Source organism: Aristolochia californica, unplaced genomic scaffold (genome assembly GCF_029961685.1).
Source record: "Aristolochia californica isolate CCGP_79_NKW_82.1479 unplaced genomic scaffold, dmAriCali1.0.hap1 SCAF_12, whole genome shotgun sequence".
In the NCBI taxonomy this organism is placed as follows: domain Eukaryota; kingdom Viridiplantae; phylum Streptophyta; class Magnoliopsida; order Piperales; family Aristolochiaceae; genus Aristolochia; species Aristolochia californica.
Genome location: NW_027181793.1, coordinates 253,716 through 281,344, shown reverse-complemented (window position 1 = coordinate 281,344; position 27,629 = coordinate 253,716). Strand labels below are relative to the sequence as shown.

Sequence of the window (27,629 nt, the reverse complement as noted above, 5' to 3'; positions counted from 1 at the left end):
TTTTTAGTGAGCATGAAATAATGCAGGTACTATAATCATTGTAGTCAAGAAATACATTTCTCCTGTTTCTGCTAGTAACTTCTTATTGCTATGACAAGTACAGCATCGGACCAGTTATCACAGTGGCAAAACTCAGTTGCCCTCCTGGATGCCATCGCTGCTGCAGCGCCATCAAACCATTGATGATGTCAAGCTGATAATCTGAATAACAGGTCCGTAATGCAACTGTAGTGCTCTTCAGAATCTTTTACATCCTGCTTTTGTCTCTTGCTATTAAATAATTGGATAGCCTCATCAACAAATCCACCCCTACTGAAAATTGATAAAACCATACCAAAGTTGAAATGGGTCAGCTCAAAACCTTTTGATTTCATACGTTTAAACTGGTCTAATGCTTCTCTATACAGACCAGCACAACCATAAGCTTCTATTATAGCAGTCCAGGTTAAATAACCCATTGCAGGAATTCTATCAAACACCAACTTCAATTTCTGAATCTCTCCAGATCTTCCATAAAACTTGTCCATATCTCTCTTCAATAGCTGCCCTGCAACTCCTTCCCTAGCATCAAATAAGACAGTGGCCCACAAGCATGTACATTCTTGCCATGGCTACCGAATCCGGCCACTGTTTTGAATCTGGCATAGACCTAAGCATTCTCAGAGCATCAAGTGAACAACAGTTCTTTAGATATGATTCTATCATGGCTGTTCAACAAACGATGTTCCTCTTCTCCATTGCATCAAACACCTTACAAGCACTCTCTAATCTTTGGCATTTTGAGTATATAGTAATCAAAGATAAAGATGTAGATATAGATATATGCGGTAGAAACCAGTTCTTTACTATATATGCATGAAGTTCTTTCCCTTTCTTTAAGGCTTTTAATTTTCCACAAACAGGAAGAACAGTTGCAAAGGAAACAATATCAGGTTTGATGCCTTCTTGTCGAATCCACAGTATAGACCTCAGGGCCTGCTCCAGTCTACCATTTGAGGCGTATCCCGACATCAGGGCAGCCCATAAAACTGTTTCTTTATTGATACGTAAAATACCTTCCTGCCTGAATTCATGTCACTGCATTTGCAGTACATATCAATCAAAGCTGACTCGATAAGCTGCTGCTTGGGATAGTGTTTAATCTTTATTACATAGGCATGCACTTCTTGACCCAATTTTCTTGCTGAGACTTCTCCTATCACAGGCAGAATCATAGTTAGTACAACTAAATTTGGTTTTATTCCTTCAATGCTCATCCACCTTGTGAACTCCAGGTCTTCTCCCCTTTGCCTATTGTGAGCAAAACCAGCAATCATAGACCCCCAAACAACCACATCTGTGTCTTCAATCTCCAAAAACAGCTGCCAAGCTAACCTAATCATGCCACATCTGAAATACATGTCGATCAAACTAGTCATGAGTAATTCTGAAGAACTCAATAACTCATTTTATTGAATGAAATGATAGTTACGTATCAAACAAAAATGGACTTAATAAAAATATTCAAATAACAAGAAAATTAAAATTTTAAATAACAGCAAGTCCCAAAGTGGCCTACTATGTTCCAATGGAATAATAGCAAATTGACGTGCAGAGAAGTGAGATATGCATGTGAGAGAGAAGAATGTATTAAGCAAAAAGAAAAGAAAACGCCAAAGATATAAAAAATTGTGATGACTTCTTGATTGTTGTGATATGTTCAAGTGGATTAAGAGTAGTTCAAGGTCTAGAATATGATATATGTGTACGAGAGGGAAGAATGTCCTAACGTGTTAAATTGGGTCAAAGGCCTTATCTCAAAATGACTAGCCACTTAAGAAATCTGTCCTGTTAACTAATAAACACAAGGTCTTTGTACTCACTAATATATGCGGGACTATCCTTAACACTCCCCCACACGTGTAGGTATCGTGTAGGCACGTAGATAATTTGGGTGGATGCTCACATATGAGAACCTTGCTATGATATCATGTTAAATTGGGTCGAAAAGCCTTATCCCAAAATGACTAGCCACTTAGGAAACCTCTTCTGTTAACTAATAAACGCAAGATCTTTGTACTCACTAATGTATGCGGAACTATCCTTAACATAAGGCAAAAGAAAAAAATATCGCCAAAGAGATAAGAGATTGGTCAAACTCTTAGATGCCTCACCCATCTCCATTGCCCAACACATTAGGGGAATTATAACACTTAAACTTACACCAAATACATAAAATTATCTCATACCTTTTACTTAATTCAAAGATCCCTTGAAAATACCCCTACCTTGAGCAAAATTTTAAATAACAACAATAAAAAAACTACCCTTAACTCAAACATAACATATCATCCTAGCCCACCTTCAATAAAACTTTGTCCTCAAGGTTCCAAATCTGGTTAGCAAGAAAAAAAAATCATTTTCGAGTTTCCAAGTGCCCTGAGGCAAAGTATCCTGATTCATGAGTACTCCGATCTATAGTCAACCTTGGTATCAAACCCACCTCTTCTTAATGATGGCAAGTGAGACAACAAAGTAGTCCCCCATAAGTGAGGTTGGCAAAGAACTATTGCATGATTTAAGTTGGCAAGAGACATGAAATACATGGTGCATTGATCTAGATGTGATAAACTTGAGTTTTTAATTCACACATCCTGCTCTCTTCAACAACTTGAAGGGGCATACAAAGAGACGACTAGCTTTTGAAAATGCCTTGTTGCATCTAACTATTTAAGATATGTTGGTTCAAAAATCTCCATTAAGTTAATTTTGATGATAACAAATATTTAACTGTGAAATTTAAAAGAGAAAAATGGGCAAAAAATAACTTGCCAAGAAAGTTAGCAATACACTATTTGATTGAATTTGATCGACTAGACGACGCATATAAAAGCGTCAAGAATGATGATGAAGGCTTACCATTTGATTAAAACTTAACCTTTGGAAAAAAAACTTTCAATATGAAAAGTATGCCTGGATAGCTGAATAGGCAAGGTGAATGAAGACTAGAATAGAAAAGGCATTGGAGAAGGTCAATCATGTTCAAAGCAAGATTGATTTACCTTGAATTAGTTGCTAGTTCTCTTGCATTATTCATAAGAAGCCATAAGGTTATACTTATAATTTGGAATTAAATTCATAGTATAAATATATATTAGGAGGAGCTCATCCCTATTCTTCTTAATCCATGTGTTTCTATAATCTTTTCTTGAGTTCCTTAGGGTTCAATTTAACTTTTTTTTAATTTTTTTTTCTTCAAAATTTTGGAATTTTTTCTTAAACTCTTTTTTCCTTAGATGTCAACTTAGATGAACAACTCACAAATCCATCTCCTTCATTGAATGGAGAGAATTCTACCTACAAAAATTGGCTTAAAGAATATACTTTGGCGATAAATTGACCGATTAATAGTATGGAAGAGTTTGTGGCTAATAAAGGGGACCCCCTTGAAACTACCAAAAATATATGGGGTGCATTCCTCAAGCTTTATTCTAGTACAATTACCCTTCATAAGCTTTATGATATTTTTAAAGTCATGTATAGTACAAAGCAATCATAAAATCTCACTATGTATTTTGCTCGTTTTAGAGGATTCTTACAAGAGTGGAAGTTTGCTTAGCCTTACTTCACTGATATTTCAGTTCATGAACGACAAAGAGAGGAACTAGTTGGAGCCATTTACCTTGCTAATTTACAAACATACCTGGATGTTGCCAAAATCCAAATTCTAAGTTCATATGCAAAGCTCTCATTTGATAACTTATGTGCTATAATGCTTTGGATTCTTGCCAAGCAGATTGAGCAAAATATTGAACCTTTTGTGCCATCAACCACAATTAGTCTAGGTCAAGGTCACCATTATCAAGGACAGTGCCGAGGTAGAGGCTTTGGTAGAGGCAGAGGTAGAGGAAGATGTTGTGGTGAGTCTTCAAGGGATTCTTCATATCCTAGAGACCCTTCTACTCAGTTTTATTCTTACTATTGGTTGAATAATCATTGGGTTCAGAGATGTTGGAAGCCACATGGTGAACATGCACCCTGGATCAAGTGGATGGCATTCCAAAAAATACTTCCCACTAGCAAATTCTAACATTTTATTGAGGAAAATTATGAAGTCCTTCATAAAATCAAGGGTATGTTGGCTTCTTCTTCTGGTACCCCTCCAACCTCTATTGCCACTACCAGTACAAGCATGTCTTTTTTTTTTCATGCTCTAGCTCTTCTTCTTGGATTAATGATTTAGATGCCACAGAACATCTTACTTTGAAGTTAGGTAATTTATCTTCCATATCCTTATGTCTTACTAATTGATTTGTGTTTATGGCGGATGGCTCACAAAGTAAATTTCATGGGATTGGTTCTTCCTCTCCTTCTCCAAATTAGCCTTTGTCAATTGTTTTATTTGTGCCTTAATTTCTATTGAGTCTCATATCTGAGTCAATTACCAAGAAAATAAATTGATTTATTACTTTTTACCCTTCTTATTGTGTTTTTTAGGACAACCTAACCAAGCGAGTGATTGGTGGCAGCCATGAAAAATAGGTCTTTATTTCCTGGATTGAACCCTAATTTCAGCAATGCATGCTTCATCAAATCATGCTCTTCAATGGTACAATCGGCTAGGGCATCTCCCCCGAGCACATTACAATCACTAGTTCCTTCCCTAAAGCCAATTTTCATCTTTAGTATTCTTGAAATTAAGTTTGATAAACCTTGCCCTTTATTAGAGGTTGCCCATGCTCTTTTATTATCGATGAATGTCCTTCAATTTTAGTGGTCATATGTTGTGTTGACTGCTTGGTATCTAATTAACTAGGTGTTCTCAAATATTCTTGGTCATAAGACCCCATTTTCTTCCCTTTTACCCACACAACACCCCTTTTCCCATTCCAACTCAAGATTTTGGGTGTGTGTATTTTGTTCATTACCTCTTGCTAGGAAAAATTGAACTTGATCCTAAATCCTTGAAGTGTATATTTTTTGGGGTATTCAAAAGTTTAAAAAAAGAGTGTGTGCTTTAGTCTTCATTGCATAAGACCTTTGTCTTTGTTGATGTGACCTTTTTTTGAAGAACAACCATTCTATTCCAAGGCTCTTCCACCTCTAGGGTTTGAGAAGTCCATAGGGATGCCCCAACTTGTTGAGCCATTGGATCAACATTTCTTTCCAGCCACTAGAGCAGCCACCACATTTTCCCTTCTCACCATTGGCCAACCATTTACCTACTTAGTCAGCTAACTTTGAGTTTAATGACCACTTCTCTCCCTCTTCTCCTATTGTTTTTTGTCCTCCCTTTGATACTCATCCAATAGCTAATCGAAAAGAGCCTCGATCACGTGTTCCTTCCAAGGACTCAACCTCCCATCCAATGTCTAATTTTATTTCTACTCACCGACTCTCCTCGGAGAGTTGCACTTTTCTTGTTGCCTTATCTTGTGTGTCTATTCCAAGGATCATTTTAAGGCTCTGAATCATCCAAGATGGAGAGCTACCATGGAAGAAGAAATGACAACCATGTATCATAATCATATAGGGGACTTGACTTCTTTACCTAGTGGTAAAACACCTATGGGATATAGATGGATTTTTACAATCAAGAATAATTTGGATGGCTTAGTTACTCAGTTAAAGAGCTAGTTATTTGTTAAGGGCTTCACTCAACTCTATATGGAATTGATTATGAGGAGATTTTCTCTCCAGTTGCCGAACTCAACTTTGTCAGACTTCTCATCTCTATTGCTGCAAATTCCAATTGGTCTATTAATCAAGTTGATATGAAAATTTCTTCTGTCATGTTGAATTTATGGAAAAGAGAAATACTTCAATGACTTATTGTAATCAGAGTACATGATCCTCTATTTATAATAGAAGAAGGTAGTAGAGTCCAATTACAATTAAAATACCTTTGTCCCAATTACACCCAAACTCTAACACTTAAAGACAAGTCCTAACATAATTAAATAACCCAATATAAGTAGAAGACTAACATGAATAAAACACCTTTAACGTGAAACTCTTTAGTGAGACCTACTTCTATAATAATTGTGCCTTTGTTAGACTTCTTATGCCACCTCACACGATCATGGTGGGTCCCATATCTTATGGGCTTGGGGCCCATCTTCTAACACTCTTGGATATGTGGGCTTTCCTTGGTCTTATGGACTTAGGCCCATCTTCCTACACACTTGGATATGTTGGCCTTTCTTGGGCGTGTGGGCTTAGGCCAATCTTCCAACATTCCCCCTCAAGTTGGGGGTGAGAGAACATCATGAACTCCCACCTTGCTGCAAATGATGTATATGATCTTCTCGTATAAAATGGCAGTCCTCCATATCTTCCAACACTCCCCTTCATGTCGATGCTCTCTTCCATGACGCCCAACTGGCATAAGATAAGTGCGAGTAAAATCACTCCAAGCCGTATGACATCGTCTATACGCAATGCTCAGAAGTGTAATAAAACTCCTCCATCACCGTGCCCCTCCACTGGACAATGACTCTTAAGTGTTAGGAGGAATAAATGCCAATTAAGGGGAGGGGGGTAACATATATGTAGTAATAAGCTCATCCATCATGGTGTCCCAGCCCATGCACTGACTCTCACAGGTAGAAATGGGTGATAAAGATCCACGAGTATAGATGATATAGACGATAAACCCTAAACCCTAAACCCTAAACTCCCAACCGAAGCAACACATAAAAGGTTGGCCCCAAGATGTATGTGAGAGTCAAATAAAGGATAGTAGGAGTAAGGTTGTCAAAGAACCAATAGGTAATGGGTAAATAGGAAGATAGAATACCGAGGCCACCACTTCTTCAATAATAATGTCTCATCTAAAGAGACACAATAGCTGTAGTTGAAATGGGCCTGGGCCCATATAACACAAACCAAATAATAAAAATCCTTGTAAAAGGACCCATGAAATAATTTGATGCGAGTATCTGCACCAAATAATATGTTGACGAAGGAATATGTTGTGAATACCTCAAAATAATAATTCAGCCTGAGAAATTGAATTGAGTTGAGCCGAGTCAGGTATCATCAATAATTACCACAATTATTATTGCGAGTCAGGATTTTTGGTCTTCTATTTTGTTGGCTACAAAAATTTCTTCTTAGATGCAAAAACTTCATTTTTGTGCTCCCCCTTTTCTTGAATATTTTTGTCACATTAAAATTATCACAACATATAAAATACCTCTTTCTTGTACTTCTTCTTCTACTTTTTCCCTTAAGCTGGGAGGTAATGGCAGTGATCCCAACTTGAACCAAATAACATAGATGTAGTAATAACAATAAAAATAACATGATAATGAGAATCAAAGGAAGATAAGATGATGGGGCCACAATATTTTTTATTCAAATCTTCATCAAGATAACCAATGCTGACAATAGATAGCAATCGAGGAGTCCTTCTTTCATAATAATATCTCAATCAAAGAGACAATGGCAGCATAAAAAATGGGCCAATACCCAAATTACATGTACCAAATTTGCAGTAGTAAAGCAGTAGATAACCGGTTAATAATGAAAATCCTTAAGAGTAATAAGGACACATGAAATAATTCATCTTAAATTCGGATTTTTCAGTGCAACAGGATACCAACATGACCTTTGGTTCTTCAAATACGAATATATCCTTAAAAATAGATCAGATTTATATGAAATTTTCTCCTTCTGAAACTAGACTTAAATAAATTTTATACAAGTATAACTTATCTTCATAAAATATACTTCTATTGAGATACATAATCTGGTAGATTTCGGTCTCTGTAATCTGGCCAAACTAAGTACTCTTTCTCCTTTTGCTAGCATAACCATTGACTCTTCCAAGATCAATATCTCCTTATAAAACACTCATATTGAGAATTGGTTGAATAGGTAATAAAATAGACTTACACATATTTCTTTTGAAATATAATTCTTCATATAAAGTCTCATTCTTGATAGCATAAAATAACTTGGAAGTTGAAACTTTTTGCTGCTGTTCGAACCTCTTTTGTAATCTGACATTTGCTACTCCAAATATCGATTAGATAACTCCGATTACAGAGAAACCTTTTTTCGTGGAAAATAAACTCGAATATATTTTCATCAATATATAATATGTAATATGAAGAACTCATTATAGAGGTGAAAACGCAAAGCAAACAACGGGTATAGGGACTAAAAAGAGAAAAAAAAAATACGAACCTAAACTACTAGAGATAATAGATATGAAAAGGATCACATTACTTCTATGGGGTGATCGAGTCAACTCACAGAACTTACTCTGATACTATGTTGAATTTATGGAAAAGAGAAATATTTCATTGATTTATTATAATCAGAGTACATGAACCTCTATTTATAATAGAGGAAGGTAGTAGAGTCCAATTACACCCAAACTCTAACACTTAAAGATAAGCATAATTAAATAACTCAATATAAATAGAAGACTAACATGACTAAAACACCTTTAAACTGAAACTTTTCTGTGAGACTTGCAGCTATAATAATTGTAACTCTATTAGACTTTTTATGCCACCTCACGTGATCATGGTGGGTCCCATATCTTATGGGTTTGGGCCCATCTTCCAATACTCTTGGATATGTGGGTCTTCCTGGGTTTGGGTCCATCTTCCAACACACTTGGATATGTGGGTCTTCCTTGGTCGTGTGGGCTTGGGCCCATCTTCCAACACACTTGGATATGTGGGCGTGGGCCCATCTTCCAACATGTTAATAGTGACGTCCTTGATGAAGTTTATTTCCTCCAATCACTTGGTTTTGTGGTTGTTTGGGGGGGGGGGGGGGGGAGGAAGGTGGCGACTAGCTTAACTAGTCAATTATGGGCCTTAAGTAATCTCCTCGTGCATGGTTAATAAAACATTGTTAAGTAATAGAGAAGAGGATATATAAGAAGTACCAGTACCCTGAACATTGATTTGAGATCCATCTGCAATAGATACAAATTGGTCTATTAGCACAAGGAGATAAAAAAGGTAAGCTGCCAATTTTACCAGTAACATGTTCAAAGGCTCTAGAATCAATGATCCAAGGTAGAAAATTGAAACATGGAAGAAAAAAGAATATACCAATGGTAGCAATAATATTGTAGGTTTACTTGAAGGAGCAACCATTACTGTCTTAAGTTTTTGTTAGAAGTCATAGTGCTCCTCATGGTCATCTTTCCTTTATAAGGGTTTGAAGTTACCTAAAAAAAATACACTTCTTGTTCTGACCAGAATTAGAGGAGTTAGAGGTGGCGTCATTACTTCTAGCCCTGCCTCTACCATCGTATCTACATCCTCTTCCTCTTCATCTACCATAGTTGCCACTCCCTTGGGAGAACAATGAAGAATTTTCCACTTGATGCGGTTGAATGTGTGTTTTTTGGCTGGAATCCTGAGCATGGAAGCATAAACATCATCAAAAGAAGGTCTAACAAAAAAATGTTGGCCTAGGTGGCTTCTCAAGAGGCGGGGTGAATTGAGATATTCAAATTAAAAACAACTTGTGCATGTAATTAAAATATCATGCATAAAAGTAATTCAATGTAAAGAACAATATGCACACCACATGGACAAATAATTTTTTTGTTATTGATGAATGTCCTTCAATTTTAGTGGCCATACGTTGAGTTGAGTGCTTGCTATCTAATTAACCGGATGTCCTCCAATGTTCTTGGTCCACAAGGAGCCACACAAGTTCTTAATTTTTTTTATAGACTAACATCTTTTTAACACCCTCTTACAACACTTTTGATTTTTCTTATTTGTGTTTTCTCCTTTTCTCTACCTTATTTTCTCTCTTTTGTTTTCCTTCATTAATTGGTTTATTCAAAGTTGAAGACACTGACAAGAAGAAAAAAAGACGAAAAAATGGTGCTGGCTCTTCATTTTGGCTAGTCATTTTGGGATGGGCCTTAGTCCCAACTTCACATGGTATCAGAGCAGGTACTCATATGTGGGACTCCACTCAATTTATCCACTTGTAGAGCAACAAAAAAGGGCCTACACGTGAGGGGAAGTGTTAAAGAATAATCCTACATTGATTTGAGATTATCAGTTGGGAAATAGGTTTCCTAAGTTGGTTAATCGTTTTGGGATGGGCCTTGGACCCCTGCTTCACAATCACCAACATGCGCACATCGTCCACCATGTAAGTTGCCATGTCCTCAACCACAGGTAACATCTATCATGTCACCCGCATGCGCACATCACCCACCACGTAGGCTACCATGTCAGCAACGTGCCACATCAGCCCTTCTTCCTTTTCTCCCAATTTTCTTTTATTACTGATTTAAATTCTTTTGTAATTTAAAAAATATTTTGTTAAAATTTATTTAGGTTTTAAAATTTTATTTTTAGAACCTAGAATAAAAATTTAAAAATATTTTTTAAATTAAAAAAATAACTTAAATCAATAATGAAAAAAAAAAGAGAAAATGAAGTAAGGGTGATGTGGCACGTCAATGACATGGCAGCCGTTGTTGTGGATGATGTATGCGTATTGGTGATGTGGCAGATGTTACCTTTGGTTGCTGACATTTCATACGATGTGGCACCACATGGCTATCAATGTTGTTCCATTGGACTTTTTAACTAGGTTGTTGACTGATCAAAGTTGAATATTTTTAAAAATAAGTTTCTAAGTCGGTTATTTTGATAAATATTTTAATAAAAATGGTTAGTTTAATAAAAATCTCCCAAAATATACCCCATACTTACACATGTTAAGTCTAAAATGTACATCATTGGCATATTCAAAAAAAAAACTATCTAACATATTATACATTTGCTTAAAAAAATACTAGTATCAGAAGGGATAGCCTTTGGTTACAGTTGAGATCAAATGAAATTTTGTGGTCCAAAATCTGTCATTATGGGGATGAGATTAGTATTTTTGATATTAGTATTTTTGAACATCCTAAGATGAACAATGATGATTGGGTCAATTAGTTTATTAATGTAAGCACCTAACCAATACAACCCAAAGAAAGCCAAATACTTAACACAAATCACCAACATCTTCCAACAATTAATGTAAGTACTATCTCTGTCTTATGCTCCCTCTTCTCCCTACACTTTTATTATCTATAATGTCATGGCAAAAATATCATTACCAACATATCTTTCTCTTATTCAATTACTCTCATCGATCACTGTTGTTGACAGATTTAAGTATAATAGAGTGGCTGTAAAGCTAAGATTTGGAAAAAAATAATGGCATTTACAGTAGAGCTAGCCTTGGCCAAAGCCCAGAGTCTATGTTCATCTAGTTTTTGTGATACTGTCATTACTCATTTACAGAGGAGAGTATAGGGTGTATTCCAAGTACATCTATAAACCAACCAATTGATCCGAAAATGCCACCAACTCTTGGTAAAATGATTTGCTTTTGGCGAGAAGATGAAGCTTTACGATCTGGTATGAAGTTAGTGAAGTGGATAGGCCGTCCCTGTCATAGAAGATGGCTGAAACGGCACCATCTTTCGTCTGCCACAGGTTGGTAAGACTGGGTGGGTATACGAAAGAAAGTCTTTTCGCTCTTCGGTGTATGTTGGAGTCTTGCTATGGAAATTATGGGTGTGAAGTGGACCCTCTTCAGCGGCACCAACCAGTACAAATCCTGTATCAGTCGTAAAGCTCCACGCCTCAGAGTCGGCGATGGGTGAGCGAACTACTGCTACTGACCGACGGAACGCGATCCCCATAAATCTCTGCTGCTCTACGCGCAGACACGGCGGACAAGACATGGGCGGTGAGGCGGTGCCCCTTCTTCCCACAAACAACGCACGAGTCTCCACTTTTACCATATTGAAGGACAACTTTTTTCCCTTGACTGGGAAGCTGGCGGTGGTCGTGTTTCGGTATTATATTCGATGTATCGGAATTCTTGAATGAAGAACATTATCAGAATTCTTAAAACAAATGAAAAGTATCGAACGAGGTGGCAATTTTATCTTTTTATTTGTTCATTTGTTTTGAAAAGGATAAGAAGGATTTCTAGTAACTCTTCCGAGTTCATTGTTCTAAAATTTGCATCTCATGGATGGCGGTCTTCCTCATGTCTCATGACTTTGGAAGTGCCTTGAGGAGCTTATTATTTTGCCTAAATAAGGACGTGTCTTCTCCTAGAATATTCAACTCATTGATTATATAAGTGAACCTAGAGTTTGTTTCTTCCCCTGTTTTCATTTTGAAACTCATCATGTTGAGCTATCAATATATTAATCCTAGAGTCCTTCACTCTAGTCGTTCCCTCATGCATGACCTCTAGTTTTTCCCGTATCTCCTTGGCGGTCTTGCATGTAGAAATCTAATTGAACTCATTGGGTCCTAAGGCTCATAACAAGAGGTTTATTGTCTCAGAGTTTGTTTTGAACTGCTCTTTATCTTCCCTAGTTAGTTCACTAAATTCTTTTGTAACTGTAATGTCATTCTCAAGCTTTTGAGGCTCAAATGACCCATTCTCTGTTACATGCCATATCTCCCAATCCATGGATTGAAGGAAGAGTCTCATTTTTACATTCCAATATCCATAACTCTGCATAGGTCATTGACACTGAATGATTGATCATTCACTGTGCAAACTGAGAAGTTGAAGAGACACAAATAATTTTTAACCCAATCTCTTCACTTCAATCATTCCAAAACCATATTCCAACGTTTCCTCAGAGCTCTAGAGTCCTAATCCTCCATTTCTCTTTCAATTTTGAGTGAGAACAAAGGTTCAAACCCTCTTTTTCACTCAAAATCGAAAATTTCCACCATGGTACACATCAAGGTCATGGCTAAGAAGAAAACCTCGTCCAAGGAACCATAAATCTTTGAAGATATGCCAAATTGGAGAGATTACTTTTGGACAAGGCAACAACGGGGTAAGTACTTTGCCAACTTTGCCAATAAAAGCATAGTGGTGCCGTGCAAGGTTGACATGAGTTTTTTTCACTAGAGAAATTGATGGACAAGGGGCTACTTGAATTGGATGAGCCGGTCTATCCCATCCTCGTGAAGGAATTCTATTCAAATGTTGAAATAAAAGAAGTCGGTCCCAACAATCTGAACATCTCTTCCTATGTGAAGAAGACCTTGATGCCAATCCATTCCATGGATTTGAATGATCTTCTTGGGATGACATTCATGGGGATGACTCGCTACGTGAAGGTATGCTTAGTGATCTTCACCCCAACTGCCCTCAAAACATACAAGATGCAATTATACTCGTTTTGGGCAACATGCGAGAATCTCTTACAAGGTTAAAATCAAGGTCCTCATGATGGCACATAGAGTAATAATGGAAGTTGTCACTCACGTTCTCAACCCAAGGAAGGGGACATACTCAAGATTGATGAACTCTATCATATTTTGGATGTTGTAATCACTCAAAGAGTGCAACTCAATTTTTTCTACTTCATGGCTAGTTGGATGCTAGACATAGAAGCTAGTTCTTGAGTGGATGGATTACCCTTCACTCAAGCATTCACAACCATCCTCTGACGGAGTGGAGTTGACTCTGTGGATGAAGAGTCAGTGGACATCACCAAAAAGTAGTCCATTGGAGAAACTAAAGTTGGAAATTTTGGCTTCATCAAATGGCGAGGTCAATGTGTTCAAAAAGATACCATTCAGAGAGACATTGCCATGTTAAGTTGTGGAGTTTAATTAATGCCTTATTTTGAGTGGGTACGCGGGTCGATCAGTTGCGGCTATGAGAGGTTAGAGAAAAAACATGAGTGTGTGCGATTTCTTTTGTAAACTATTTCATCTTCATAGTGGATTACTGCAACAGCGAAAGACTGAACATAGTCTCACCTTGAGGCAAACCTGTATAAATCTTGTGCCTTTTCTTTGTGCTTGCTTTTCCTTTTTTTGCGATTATTATTATTGCTCTTGTTAGTTTGGAATTAGAGAGTCTAATTCCTAACACACCTATCAGTTAGTTAAATCTGGAGATGAGTTAAGTCCAAAACCTCAAGCAGATAAGTTTGAATTTGCGAAGAGGAGACACACTAAAGAAGGCACTTCATAATCTACATATCACATCTCAGCACATAACGACACTTTGGATGACATTCAGGTGACATAGGCAGCTGTTCTTGTGATCCAAGAATAGCTGAACGCCATGCAAATTGAGCTTCAACAAAGTCAGCAAAAGATTGAGAGTTTTCTAAAGACTATCCTCTACTGCCTCTTGTCTCTAGCCTAACTACTCTCTCTAGTCTTTAGGACTGCCATTTTTTATTCCCTTTTGCACTTAAGCCTACACAAGACCTCAAGCAACATAGAAGGACATCTCTTGAAGAAGCACCCATGAAGAAGAAGACAGTGTGAAGCCTAGAGTTTAAGTGTTATTGATGTATATCAAAACTCAATAAAAAATGCAAGAGAGCTATCCTAACTCTTTTCTTTAAAGTGCAATGGTGTACATGGAGCCTTAGGACACATGTTGCATATACACATGTTTAGGAACATCATACACTTCTTCTAGAACATGTAGAGCATTTAGATTAAATCATTCTCATGTTTTAAAATTTAATTTAGTTGAACTGGCATTGGAATTATTGATCAACCTCTACCATAGATCAATCATCCAAAAGTTTGCAAGCTAAGACTATAAACCATGATTGATCAACCTAAGTCGATTGATCGATCATCCCAAACATTGCCATATCATGAGATAACGTATGATCGATCATGCCATTTGGACTCACCAATCAATACTATACAAGCAAGCAAAATTTACATGGAATGATCGATTATACCACATGATTGATTGATTAGAAAGAATCTTGCTAGACAAGGACATAAAGTATCACCAATCATAGGAAGTTCATTGATTGATCAACTTGCATTTCACAACCAGAGAGAATTCTGATTGATCGGTCATCCCCTGGAAATGATCAATCAAGTTAAGTTTTCTGAATCAATGGTAACTTGTTGATCGATCAATAAATCATATCTTAATAGAAAAAGAGTCATTATGATCGATTAATCGATCAATCACTTTACAATCCATCAACGTACTGATTTTTTAAAACGGGCAAAAAATGGCTAGTTTGGCTTGGTGAAGCTATAAATACCCCACCAAACCACACATAGAGAAGTTAATGAGTATTTACTGGCAAAATTTTCAAGCCTTTATTCTCAAATTTTACAAATACTTCTCAAAGTGCTTTTGAGTGAAAGAACGCTACACAATTGCATTACCATTACTCTTTTCTTCACATATTCCTTGCATTTCATTCTACTCAAGCTCCTACACACTCTACGTTGTGGTGAAAAGAAGTGAAAGCTTGGCTCTTTCAAGGAGAAGGTACTCTCCAAGTGTTTGGGTGTAACTTCTCATTTCTTTATTTTCATTTGTGAAAGGTTGATCTAAAACCTATTTGATCTAGATAGAAAGGCATTTCTTCTAGATTGAGTTTTGTAAAAAGTGTGTATTGTGCTACACGTGGATTAAACAAAGTTGGAATCTCTTTATGTAATTCCAAATATTAGAAATTTTAAGAATAATGGAATTTTCCAAGCAAGGGTTATTGGGCGGTGAATACCAATAGGGGAACATCGATAACAAAAATTCTCATCTCCTACGGTGCATGCATGTTTACTTTATATTGAAATTGCTTTTGTGGCATAACTTTTTTATTATACGCACTACTTAATTTTAATTTGAAATTCTCAATTCACCCCTCTCTTGAGAAGTCACCTGGGCTAACAATTGAGTGTTTACAATTTAGAGTAAGTGTGCAAAATTGAAAATTAAAGCAAATATGAAATGTAAAGTGCACTCACCACAGATAACACAAAGATATTTTGTTATCAATCTTCCCCTATTGGTTTTTACCGCCCAAGAACCTTTGCTTGAAAAAATCCACTAATTAGCTCTATTAGTTGGAATTTACACAAAAGAGATTTTGGCTCTCTTTTAAGCCATATGTATGCTCAAATACTCAATTACAATAATTTCCCCAGAGATTTATCAACTAGATTATTGGTCTAGCAAGCTCTTTTATCTTGAATAAAGATTCTAGATCAACCTATGAATCGAAAGATAAAAATACAAAAGAAGAAAAACTTACACCCTTGAAATTAATGGAGAGAAAACGTTCTCCTTTGGAATTTTCGAGACTCCAAATTTGAAGCACAAATGAAGATGTATTTGGAACTTGATGTAAAGTGATACAAGGAGAAATTTGAGAGAAGCGAGACTCCCTTTTTGTCTCAAGAATGATTTTGAAATAGATTTCAAGTAATGATTGCTTTGGGTGCAGTCGGTTTGCAAACAAATGATCAATTATGAATGTTAAGGCAAGTTTGGTGAAGTACTTAAAACTTTCCCAAGCTAAACTAGTCATTTTTAAAAAGCTAACATATCAATGATCGATTAATGAAAATAATGATCCATCAATCATGTGTAACGACTATAATTGTTTTAGATTTTAGGCTAATTTATCGATTAATTGATTGATCAATACTTGTCAGGCATATTAGAAACTTTAAGTTGATCGATTAGTCCACCCCTATTGATCGATCATGCATTAATCCTCTGGTTATGTAAAAACTAAGTATGGTTGATCAATGACTTGTGTATGATCGACCATGTTGTATCTCTTTTTGGCATACTTCTATATGATTGATCAATATTGTAGGTATGATCATTTGTGCTTTATAATTTTTCAATGTTTGGACATGGATGATCGATCAGTCTAGTGGGAATGATCAATCATGCTTTATAGCTCATTCTGGCTAAATTCTATTTGATCGATCAATCACCCTATTTGTTCAATCATGTTTTATATTTACAACTAGGTTACGTTTTGAATGATCAATCATTGGTAGGTACTGATTGATTATGTTTCTAATCTAGGAATCAAAGCATGAAAAAAATTATCCTAAGTGATTGTAACATGTTTAAAACTTTGATATACATCTATAAAATATGTTGTTAATGCAATACGCGTTAAAGCTCCAAAAAAAGTTTATTTTTACCTCAATTTTGAAGATTTAGGGTTTCCCTCTTATATAATTAGAGTTCATGAGATTTTCTAAACAACTCAGACTCTAAGCTTATATTCTTCATTTCTTCACCGGTGGGTGCTTCTTCAAGATGACTTGACACATCAATAGAGCTTGAGGTCTGGAGATGCATATGTCGGTTCTCTTGCTTTTTGTGTTTCTTGAAAAAAAACCTCAAGAATGCTAAATTTATATTTTTTTGGACTATGAAGTTTTGTTATCCTTAAAATATGGATGGGAATCAACTCTAGGTCAACAAAAACTATAAATCAAATTAGACAATTATAATTTATATTTTTAAATAGTTATCTTTTTTACTCTTATCTTTTTTTAAACAGTTATTTTGTGTTGAATTTATTGAAAAAATAAATAACTCTTTGACTTAATTACAACTAAGTATAATGTGAGTCATTTATAATAGAGAAAAATTAGTAGAATCAGATTACAAATAAACTACCCATGTTCCAATTGCACCCAAAGTTTAACTCTTAAAGATTAGTCCTAGAATAATTAAACGACTAAACATAATTAGAAGACTAAAATAACTAAAACAATTTGACAAAGATACTCTTGTAAGACTTCCTCCCATGAGACTTCTATAAGATTCTTCCACATTAATTATTTCTGTGCATCATTTAAGACTCTTTCATACTTGCTCTTCAATATTTTCTACATGCCTCTAACCATGAAATGTAATGTGAATAACATATCCCCCTCTTTTTGAAATAAGGGGCAATTTTGGTTCTTTCCATGTTTCAATTTTTTTGGCCTTCTTCATATTACCATATCTCAAGAGTCAATAAATTGTTACGAGGACCTAATCACATTTTGTCATTACTCTTCAGTTTTCTATTGAGGTCTATCTAATAAAGGTCTCTCTCTCCTCCCCCCCCCCCCCCCCCCCCCCCCCCCCCCCCCATGTAAATTACATAGTATACTAGTTACAAGAAAATAATAAATAAATAAATTATTATTTTATAAAATTTAAATAGATTTTATTAAATAAATTTATATTTTTTCCTTCTCCTTGTACTTTTCATTTTAATTATAACTTTTTTTACATTTTAAAATTTTGATTTTTTTTTTGTAATTTTTCATTTTTATCTTTTCCTCATCCTACTATTTTTTTCCCTCTTCATTTTAACTTTTATTCTCTTCATTTTAAATTTTCCTCCTCCCCTCCCTTTCCTTTTTCTTTTTTCTCTTCATCTTTTTTCCCTCCCCTCTTTTTTCTTTGGAGAGGGGAATAAGCAAATTTGAATAATGTTATTTTAGTTTAAAGTAATTTAAAATATATAGTATAATTAAATAATATTATTAAATTAATATAGAAAACAATTCATTATTCATAAATAAAAATAAATAATATTTAGAGTTAATAAATATTTAAAATGACTAAAAATTATTACCGGAGAAGACAATTCATTATTTAAAATAAAAATAATTATGATAATTAAGATTCATAAACATTGAAAATTATTAAAATTATAGCCATTTTAAAAGAATAAACTAATTATAACTATTTAAAAAAGTAAATTTATTATGGTTGTGGGAGATCCTTCCTAGTGAAATTTCAATTTTTTTTGGGAAAGATCCACTTTTTTAGTGAATCAATAAATTCATTGCAAGTAGGGGTGGCATCAAATCGAGCCGAGCCCGAACCTTTCAAGCTGAGCATGATTTAAATATTTCGAACGCGAGCTCGAGCCTAAAATTTTAATCTCGCTCAAGCCCAATAATGTTAACTAAGTTTGAGTTCGAGCTCCTACCTACATTTAAAACTTTGCATAAAATACAAGTCAAATAAATTGTATATAAAATTATACATACATTTTATAAAATTGGGCATAACCTTTGTATATTAACCCTGCATAAAATTATCTATATACTATGCATAAAATTATTCATAAAAGCTGTATAATTATGCATAAACTTTATTCAATAATCAAACACAAAAACATTCATTTGAAAAGAAACACTAGTTTTGTCCATTTGTACTCAAACAAATCGTTCTGATTCAAGCACTGGAAAACCAGATAATGGAGACAGAGAAAAAGTTTAAGAAAAATGGTTTTGGATGTCTTAATCGTATGCCCATTTTCATTTTTTCTTCGGAGCATGGATTCGTACAAAATCAGTTTTGAAATGCTACCAATCTGTTCTTCTGAAAAACTTGAGTTGAGTTAGTATTAAGAGAGTATCTCAAACAATTTGAGTCTCTTCAAGAGCTATGACGAAGAGACAGTCGGAGTTCAAGAACTTTTTTTTTCACGTGCTTGTGATCTCGCACTCTTCACGTGCATAGGGGGCAAAATATTTCTCCCCTAACTAAGGTCTCTGGTTTTCCGCTGAGATGACGCAGGGGGCACGGGGTCTAACCGCCCCGGCGAGGAGTTGTCGTTGGGGCTGACGGCTATGACGGAGGTGGCAGCGATGGAAGCAGCAACGAAGATAGCGGCTACTGAGATGACGCGGGGGTAAGGGAGTCTACGATGAAGGCGGCTGACGACCAGCTGTAGATAGTGACGAAGGCGGCCACAATAGCAAACGGGAGGGGCTCGATGGTGACAAGGATCAGCGACGACAGACGAGGGGAGAAAGAAATGGGAGGAAGAAATCGAACTCAAACTCGAAGACAACTCCCGCTCTCGGCTCCCTGCTCCCAGTCCCGAGCCTTTGTTAAGTTAACGAGCCAGCTCGCGAGCTTTCAAACAGAACCATGGTTCGGTCAAGATCTAGATAAATCGAATCGAACCGAGCTGGAACCGATCCGAGCTCGAGCCGCTCGTGAACTGGCTTGGTTCAATGCCACCCCTAGTTGCAAGAAGAAATCTTTCCCAGCAAAATCATTTTCATTTGGAGAAAAGGATACTAATTAAAATAAAATAATATTAGATATTAAATAAAAATTAATAAAACTTCAAAGTAATTAATTAATTATTTTTATGACACATTTTTTTTGATATTTTTTTATTTTCTTCTATTTTATATTTACCTTATTTTGTCTTTTCTTATAAATTATGATGGAAAAGGGATCTTAAATTTTATTTTTAATTTTTAATTATGGATATTAAATTATCAAGTGAAAACTATAAATCTAATTAGAAAATTATAATTACGTGTCTAAATTATTGATTTTTTAACTCTTATCATTTTAAATATTTCTTTTCAATTGTCTTTGACCATCAAATGAAATATGAATATTCTACCCTCCTCTCTCTTTGAAATAAGGGGTGCTTCTAGTTTTGTCTGTGCTTCAAACAATTTTATCTTCTCCATATTACCATATCTTGAGAGTTAATAATATCATATGAGAAATTACTGAACTCAATCACTTGTTATTGTTACTCTTCAAATTTCTGTTGAAGTCTACCCCGTAGAGATACTCAAAAGTGATTTCTAGCTTTCATCGTAATTTATTTTTCCCACTGTGTAAATTAATTAGTGTACTAGCTACAAGAAAATTTAATTAACCAATTTAATTATTTATTATTTATAAAAAAATATTTTTCTTTTATTTTCACTTTTCCTTGTCCTTTTTCATCTTAATTGATAATTTTAACTTGTTTAAAATTTTTTAAATTTTTTATCATTTTTAATTTTCCTTTTTCTCTTCTCCTCCTCCTCGTAGTATTTTTTCCTTTCTTCTCTTTATTTTCCCTTTCTTTTTCCCCTTTCCTCTTTTTTTCTTTTTCATTTTGTTCTCCCCTTCCTTTTTCCCTCCCTAAGAAGGGGGGGGGGGGGGGGGGGGACACGAAGCAAGTTAGATTGATTTTATTTTTGTTTTAAAACGATATAAAATATATTATAATGAAATAATATTACTGAAGTAATCAGAGAAGTAATTTATTATTTATAAATAAAACAATAATGATGTTAAAATTAATAAATATTAAAAAAATAGTATTATAACTAAAGAAGACAATTCATTATACATATATAAATTATAATTTTAATATTTTAAATTAATAAACATTTATTTAAAATTTTAACCATTTTAAAAGAATAAAGTAATTTTTCAAATTCGTTGGGAAAGATCTTTTTTGTGGTTGTGTATACACTTACTTTTTTACTTTACCTATCCGTGTTATTTGTATATTTAAATTATAATGCATTTAATCCCCCTCTTAATATTTAAAATTAATAAACAATGATTTAAATTTTTTAACCATTTTAAGCTTCAACTGGCACCATTTTTTTGGAACTCGAATATTCTCCCTTATTCGAACAATTCTTTTTCTATGAGGCTTCTGCTTCTAAACTTTGTTTGAATATTTATTTTTCAGCTAGACAACTTGTTGTTGGCATGCATTGTTCGAACTCTTGACCTTGGTTGACATTCTCTTTTTTCTACTAAGAATTTTTGTGGTGCTTTTTTTTCTCTTATCATTCCTCCTGTTCAAACATTCTCCTTTTTCTGTAAAACCCTTTGTTTTGTTCACTATGTCCAAATACTCCTTTTCAACAAAACTCTATGTTGGTGTAGTTTATTTGAACATAGCTTTCGTTACAACTTTCTCTTTTCCAGTAGAACTCTTTGTTTGTTTGTTTTGTTTAATCCTCAAACTTGTTTGAATAATCACACTCTATCGATGCTTTTACAGGTGTGTTGCACAAACATCCACAATTATTTGAATATTTGTTTTACTGCAAAGTTCTTCATTGAATCACTTTGTTTTTACATGTTCCTTTTGTTTGAGCAATCCCTTTTCTCAGCTATTGTTGTAGTTGAAGCTTGTGCAAACAATGGTGCTTCTAATATTTTTTAGTTGTTTAAAACTATTTCAAAGAACATAAATTAAATTTGAAATGTATGTTATCATCAAAAACATTTTAGGCAAGGATCTTGAAACCAACAAAATCTTAATTTTCATCATTAAAAACATAAGTAACGACAATCTAGCAATGTATCTTTGCAGCAAAACATACTATTGTAAAAAAATTTGTAATGAAAAAATGAATTTTTTGCAACAAAATTTGGTAAAAGTATAGGATGATCTCAAAAGTAAAAAAGACGTAGTCTTACAAAAACTCATGTAATATAATAATTAAGAATATGTACCTTCCTTTAAAGGATTTTATTAGTGTAGATAGGGGTGGCATGAATCGAGTCGAGCCAAGCTCAAGCCGAGTCCAACCTCATGCCTAAAATTGTAATCGAGCTCGAGCTTGAGCTGGGTTTGAGCTCCAACTTACATTTAAAACTTTGCATAAAATACATATCAAATAAACTGTACATAAAATTATGAATAAATTTTACTTAAAATTGGGCATGACCTCTGTACATAAACCTTACATAAAATTATCTATACACTCTGCATAAAATTGTTCATAAACACCACATAATAGTATGCATAAACTTTATTCAGCAATGAAACACAAAAAATTAAATGAAATATCAATATCAAATTGACAATCACCCAAATAAAAACTATAAACCCAATATACATTTATGTCTTAAACACCTTCTTGCATTAAGATGGGGTGTAGGTAGTTTACTACTGGCATTAAAAATCCACCAAGTCATATTTTTTGGTATGTCTTAAATTTTGAGTATGTACTACTGTTTGTTATACTCAATTGCACTACTTAGAGAGAGGCACTTTCATCACAACAAAACCAATGTCAGGATTTTCTTCCCATGATTCGTACAACTTCTTCAACAAAGTACCCCAAATCATTTCCCCAAATAATCAATTCCCAATATAAGGAAATAGAAAAAAAATGTAAGAAATTAAAATAACAAGAAGAGATAAAATTATACAAAAAAGACTTGCCATAACAGTAGTAAGAGCACCTGAAAAGAGGAAAATGCGAGCTAGATGTTAAGTTGTGGAGCCTAATTAATGTCCTATGCTGAAGTGGTCGAGGATCGACATACGCGGTCAGGTCACCGTGGGGGTGTGGGGGCGGAGCCCCTGCTCGGTCCACTATATATTAACTATTATTTCATTAAGGGCAGTTTGAGAATTTTACTCTTGTATTGCGGTTGTCCTAATTTTCTCTTTATAATTGAGGGGCACCGCTATTAGGGTTTTATGATCTTAATCCAAGGAGCATCTCGAGTTGCAGCCCAAAAGGTTAGAGAGAAACACATGTAAGTGTGCAATTTCTCTTGTAAACTATTTCATCTTCATGGTAGATTACTGTAGCGGCGAAAGACTGGACGTAGTCTCACCTTGAGGCGAACCTGTATAAATCTTGTTGTGCTTTTTCGTGCTTGTTTTTTTCCTTCTTCTGTGTTTATTATTTTTACTCTTGTTAGGTTGGAATTAGGGCGTTTAATTCGTAACACAAAACACAAAGTCTTGTTGAAGGTAATTAAGAACACTAAAAAGGTTTGCATTTTAGTAACTGACATGATTTTTTAGACTATCGTTTATGGTGTTGTTCGAAATGGCGAAAAGATTTCTCAGATGAGGAAGAAGAGGACAAGAAGACTGTCTTGTCAACAAACATCTAAAGCTCCACATTACTTCTAACTTTTCTTTGTATCTCCTTGTTCAGGTTGGGAATGATACACTCTTGCAATGAACAAGATATTTGCTTCATAGTTAAAGAAATTATGATATTCTAGCCAGACGATTTTCACATGCACATATTATCAAACAAGTGGTCAGCACTATAACAAATACATATATCGTGATTCAATCAACAAGGATTGCACATTTATTTGAGAAAAAAATCAGAATGTAAAGCATAACTTACAGAAATAACAGAGCCTAATAAAAAGAAAAAGAAAGAATAGAAAAATCTAAGAGAATGGAAAAGGGAGAAGATTGAAAATCAAGATGAAAATCAAAGTAATGGAAAAGGTTGTAGCTCGAGGGGAAGGAAGAGATCAGAAAAATGAAGGTCACTCAGTGATGCTTTCTCAAGGTGGAAAAATAGGAACAAAAGCGAATATAGGCTAAAAAAATTGCAATACCATCAAACAACCTATTAGTTATTTACTTTTTGAACACCTGTGATATATAATCAACCGCAATATGGAAATGGGTTTCCTCACCTTTAGTTTGAAGTAGCCAGAACAAACTCCCAAGTAGAATTTCATACATCATTTAAAAAAATAAAATAAAATAATAAATAAATAAATTTTGTCAACCAAAACAAAACATGAAAGTAAGATTTCAAATACAATTTTTTTTAGGTGAGTGAGGTACCTTGAAGAGATTTTAAGAAAAATGATAGTGATCTTCTCTAAAACATAGACGTTGTATGAGCCATAAAACAATGAAAAAGCCGGCAAGGATCTCGATTTTGCCACTCTGATATTCAATTTTTTTGTTCCTTTTGTGAAGTGGCTCTTCTCTGTCTGTAGCCTCACTTCATGAAGAGAGGTTGATGCTTAAATTTTCATTTTCGACTAAGCGAGAGGCAAAGAAGTTGTGAAGAGGAGAGGCTCTAGAAGGCCAACTCTGAACGAAATTTATAACAAATGACAATACGCTAGTAGAAGAAAGAAAAAGAGACGGAGCGAGGGAGGAGGGGGGAGAGTACCTGTAATCGGAGAAGGCACACACGATCATCCCACTGGCTCTAACCTCTCAGCCCCTGTAATTCCTCGAGATGGAGAGGTTTCGGCGTTCGCCATTCCTCCTTCGGCCATGACTGGAGAGGTTTCGACATTCTCTTTTCCTCATTCAATCCCGAGTCTTGACTCATCACCCTAGGTTTAAGTAAACGAACTAGTTCGCGAACCAAATCGAGTCTTGTTTGTATTTGGCTCATTTACTTAAATGAGTCGGAAACCTGATATTGAATTCGATTCAAGTTCGGATTTATGCGAACCGAACCAAGCCGGAATTGAGCCGAGCTCGAGCTAGTTGCGAACCGGTTGATGAGTTCAAAATCTAACAACAATTTTTGAACTCGTATTATCAAGTTTGGTGTTTTTGGGCCTTGGATTGAACTGGCTGGAACAGTTCCATTTTGAAAGTTAAAATCTTGTATTGATATATTGGTTTTTTAATTTATTACTTGTTGACATAACTGAGTTGACACAAGGATGGAGATGGAAAGGGAGGGATCCCTCGTCGGCAAGGTTCCTTTTACCAGTTACATTAAAAACAATTAAAATATTATTTTTTTAATTATTACTAATCAAGCACAAGTCAAATCGATGAATCTGAAGTTCCATGAGCCACTCCCTCGGGAAACTTGAAAAGTTGGCACGTGGCGGTTCAACCAGAAGGGCCCACCTGTTCACACACGAGCGGGATCGAAAGAACCTCCACCGCCCTCCAAGCCACGTGTGTCAAATACGCGTGGACCCAACCGAGCTTTTGCCAAAGATTACGTGAATCTATGTCCGCCTTTATTTTAACGGCCGTACACCTGGTCAATCTCAGTTGTCGCGAGCTGTAATCCAGAATCCAGATATCTTAAATCTTAAAGCCCTCGAACTCGTCTCTGAGCTCAGGTAAAAAACAGAGTTCGTCGATTCCTGCGACTGTTCTGTGTCATAAAATCCTGATCCAACTTCTGATCATGGCAGGGACGTAACCGATGACCGTGCATGGCGTCGCGTACGGAGACTCGGAGAGTACATACGGAGAAGGGATTTCTTCACGCGGCGAACAGATGGCGACGTCGGAGACTTATACCTGATTTCCTTCATCACTCCGGAGACTCCAACAGAGTGGATGGGAGCCAGTGAGGAAGTAATGAGTTCTCCCATTCTCCAGCTGTATTTCATCTTCTTCCACTGTTAAAATAGCAATTCCCTTGTCTTTTACCATGCTCCTCCTTTGAACTCCATTAAAATAAAGCCTTTTCTGTTTTACTCTCAAAAGTTTCTGTTCCCGAGGGAGCTGCCAGGAAACTCCTCCTCCTCGGAACCGCACGCTTTCCCACTTTTCTCTCTCTCTCTCTCTCTTTCTCTCTCTATATGTATATATATGAGAATGTAATGTTGTTTCAGTTCTTCGTGTCCATCATCCCAGCTGTGAGTGACGCATTTACACAAACAATTCAGCTGCAGGCGGGGGATTCGGTGGTGAATGGAGGCTGGGTCAAGCCAGGGCAGCGGGGAGCGTGTCCCGGCCAGGAACTATCGCGGCGTCCGGAAGAGGAAGTGGGGGAAATGGGTGTCGGAGATTCGAGAGCCGGGGAAGAAGACGAGAATTTGGCTGGGGAGCTTCGAGACCCCAACGATGGCCGCCACCGCCTATGACGTGGCGGCATTACACCTCCGGGGGCGGGGGGCGAGGCTCAACTTCCCCGAGTTCGCCGATAGGCTTCCACGTCCCGTCAGCTCCGACGCGGATGACATTCGTTTTGCAGTGACAGAGGCTGTCTCCTGCATAAAAGGCCTGCATGAAGAGCCACAAGTGGCCTGTACCGCATTGTGCTCTTTCCCCATGACAGGCACTATCACATCGACCAGTACTCAGTTCGACGAAACCTTCGACGAGTCGCTGCTTGATTCGCCCAAAATGTGGATGGAGCTAGCCGAAGCTTTGCTTCTATCACCACCACAGTTTCTTCCTTCGGAGACGAACTACTCTGAAGACATGAATCACCAAGATTCACTGTGGGAATATTAGGATTTATCTTCTCCTCAATTTACAACTTCTCCAATCTGAGGAGGCCACGCAGAAGCGGCAGAAGTTTATTTAATTGCCGCTCCTTGTACTTATCTGCACTCTCCTCTTTTCGTTTCTTACCTTTCTGTAACGAGTGCTATAGATGCAGAAAGACTCAAATAACGTATGCATTTAACCATGTCATACCAGTGATATTATATCTCATTCCCAATGAAGCTAAGGTTTTGATTTTGTTTTCATGGATTTGATTCAGAAGAACAATCTCTTATAAGGTTTGAAATCCATTTATGTGTATACGAGCTTAAGAAATCCAGGTAAGTGTGACAGCAAATGTGGGCATGTGTTATCTTAACACATCTATGATAAAAGTCAATTTGGATCAAATTTATATGTTTATAGGTTTGAATCTACCAAAAGTTGATGAATAAAATTGTTTGTTTGTGTTTTTTTTGGTGAAGAACTGACCCACACTACAAGAAAATGGACTTTGCTGGCTGAAGTCAAAAACTTGTTAGGAGAACTTTTCTCGATGAAAAATTTGCTAGTGTGTTTTCGTTGGTAGAACTTTTACTAGCGAAGTTACAAAATTTTGGTAGAGAGACAATTTTTTTATAAAAAAATTTGAAATTCGTTGGCTTTAGCAAATTTCGGTATTCGTTGGTACAAGACAATGCTGCTTTTGCAACAAAATTTTTAATTTTATTGGGAAAGCATAAAAAATTAAAATTTTTAAAATTTTATTATAATTTAATATAAGTGTGAGTAAAACCACTCCTAGCTGTAAGACATCGTTTCATACTCCAATCAAATAACTCATGCTGGATGTTGGGCATACTCCTATCTTTTGTAGGTAGTGGGTCTATAGGCATTGCTCAAAAGTGTAATAAAATTCCTCCATCACCGTGTCCTTCCACGGGACACCGACTCTCAAATAGTAGGAGTAATAAATGCCAATTAAAGGGGGGTAATGGGTAATCACCCAGAAGATAATATTATGGGGCGGCTATGTGCTTTCTCCTTCATCAGAATAATCAATGCTGACAACAATCAACAACTGAGAAGTCCTTCTTCAATAATAATGCCTCAGCCAAAGAGACAC

At 35.8% G+C, this 27,629-nt stretch overlaps 1 protein-coding gene and 1 pseudogene across 1 annotated transcript; one reads left to right on the top strand and one right to left on the bottom strand.

Annotated features, from left to right (window-relative positions):
• Positions 1 to 188: 188 nt before the first annotated feature.
• Positions 189 to 25,662, bottom strand: LOC137945559 (pentatricopeptide repeat-containing protein At1g71460, chloroplastic-like; annotated as a pseudogene).
• Positions 25,663 to 25,984: 322 nt separating this feature from the next.
• On the top strand, positions 25,985 to 26,530 carry LOC137945556 (ethylene-responsive transcription factor ERF021-like). The gene has a single exon (XM_068791490.1). It carries the CDS (start codon positions 25,985 to 25,987, stop codon positions 26,528 to 26,530), a length of 546 nt encoding a protein of 181 aa, XP_068647591.1.
• Positions 26,531 to 27,629: the final 1,099 nt, after the last annotated feature.

What these genes read in the sequence shown, in the direction of transcription:
- LOC137945556 (XM_068791490.1), top strand. Translation starts at nt 25,985, where the DNA reads ATGGAGGCTGGGTCAAGCCAGGGCAGCGGGGAGCGTGTCCCGGCCAGG.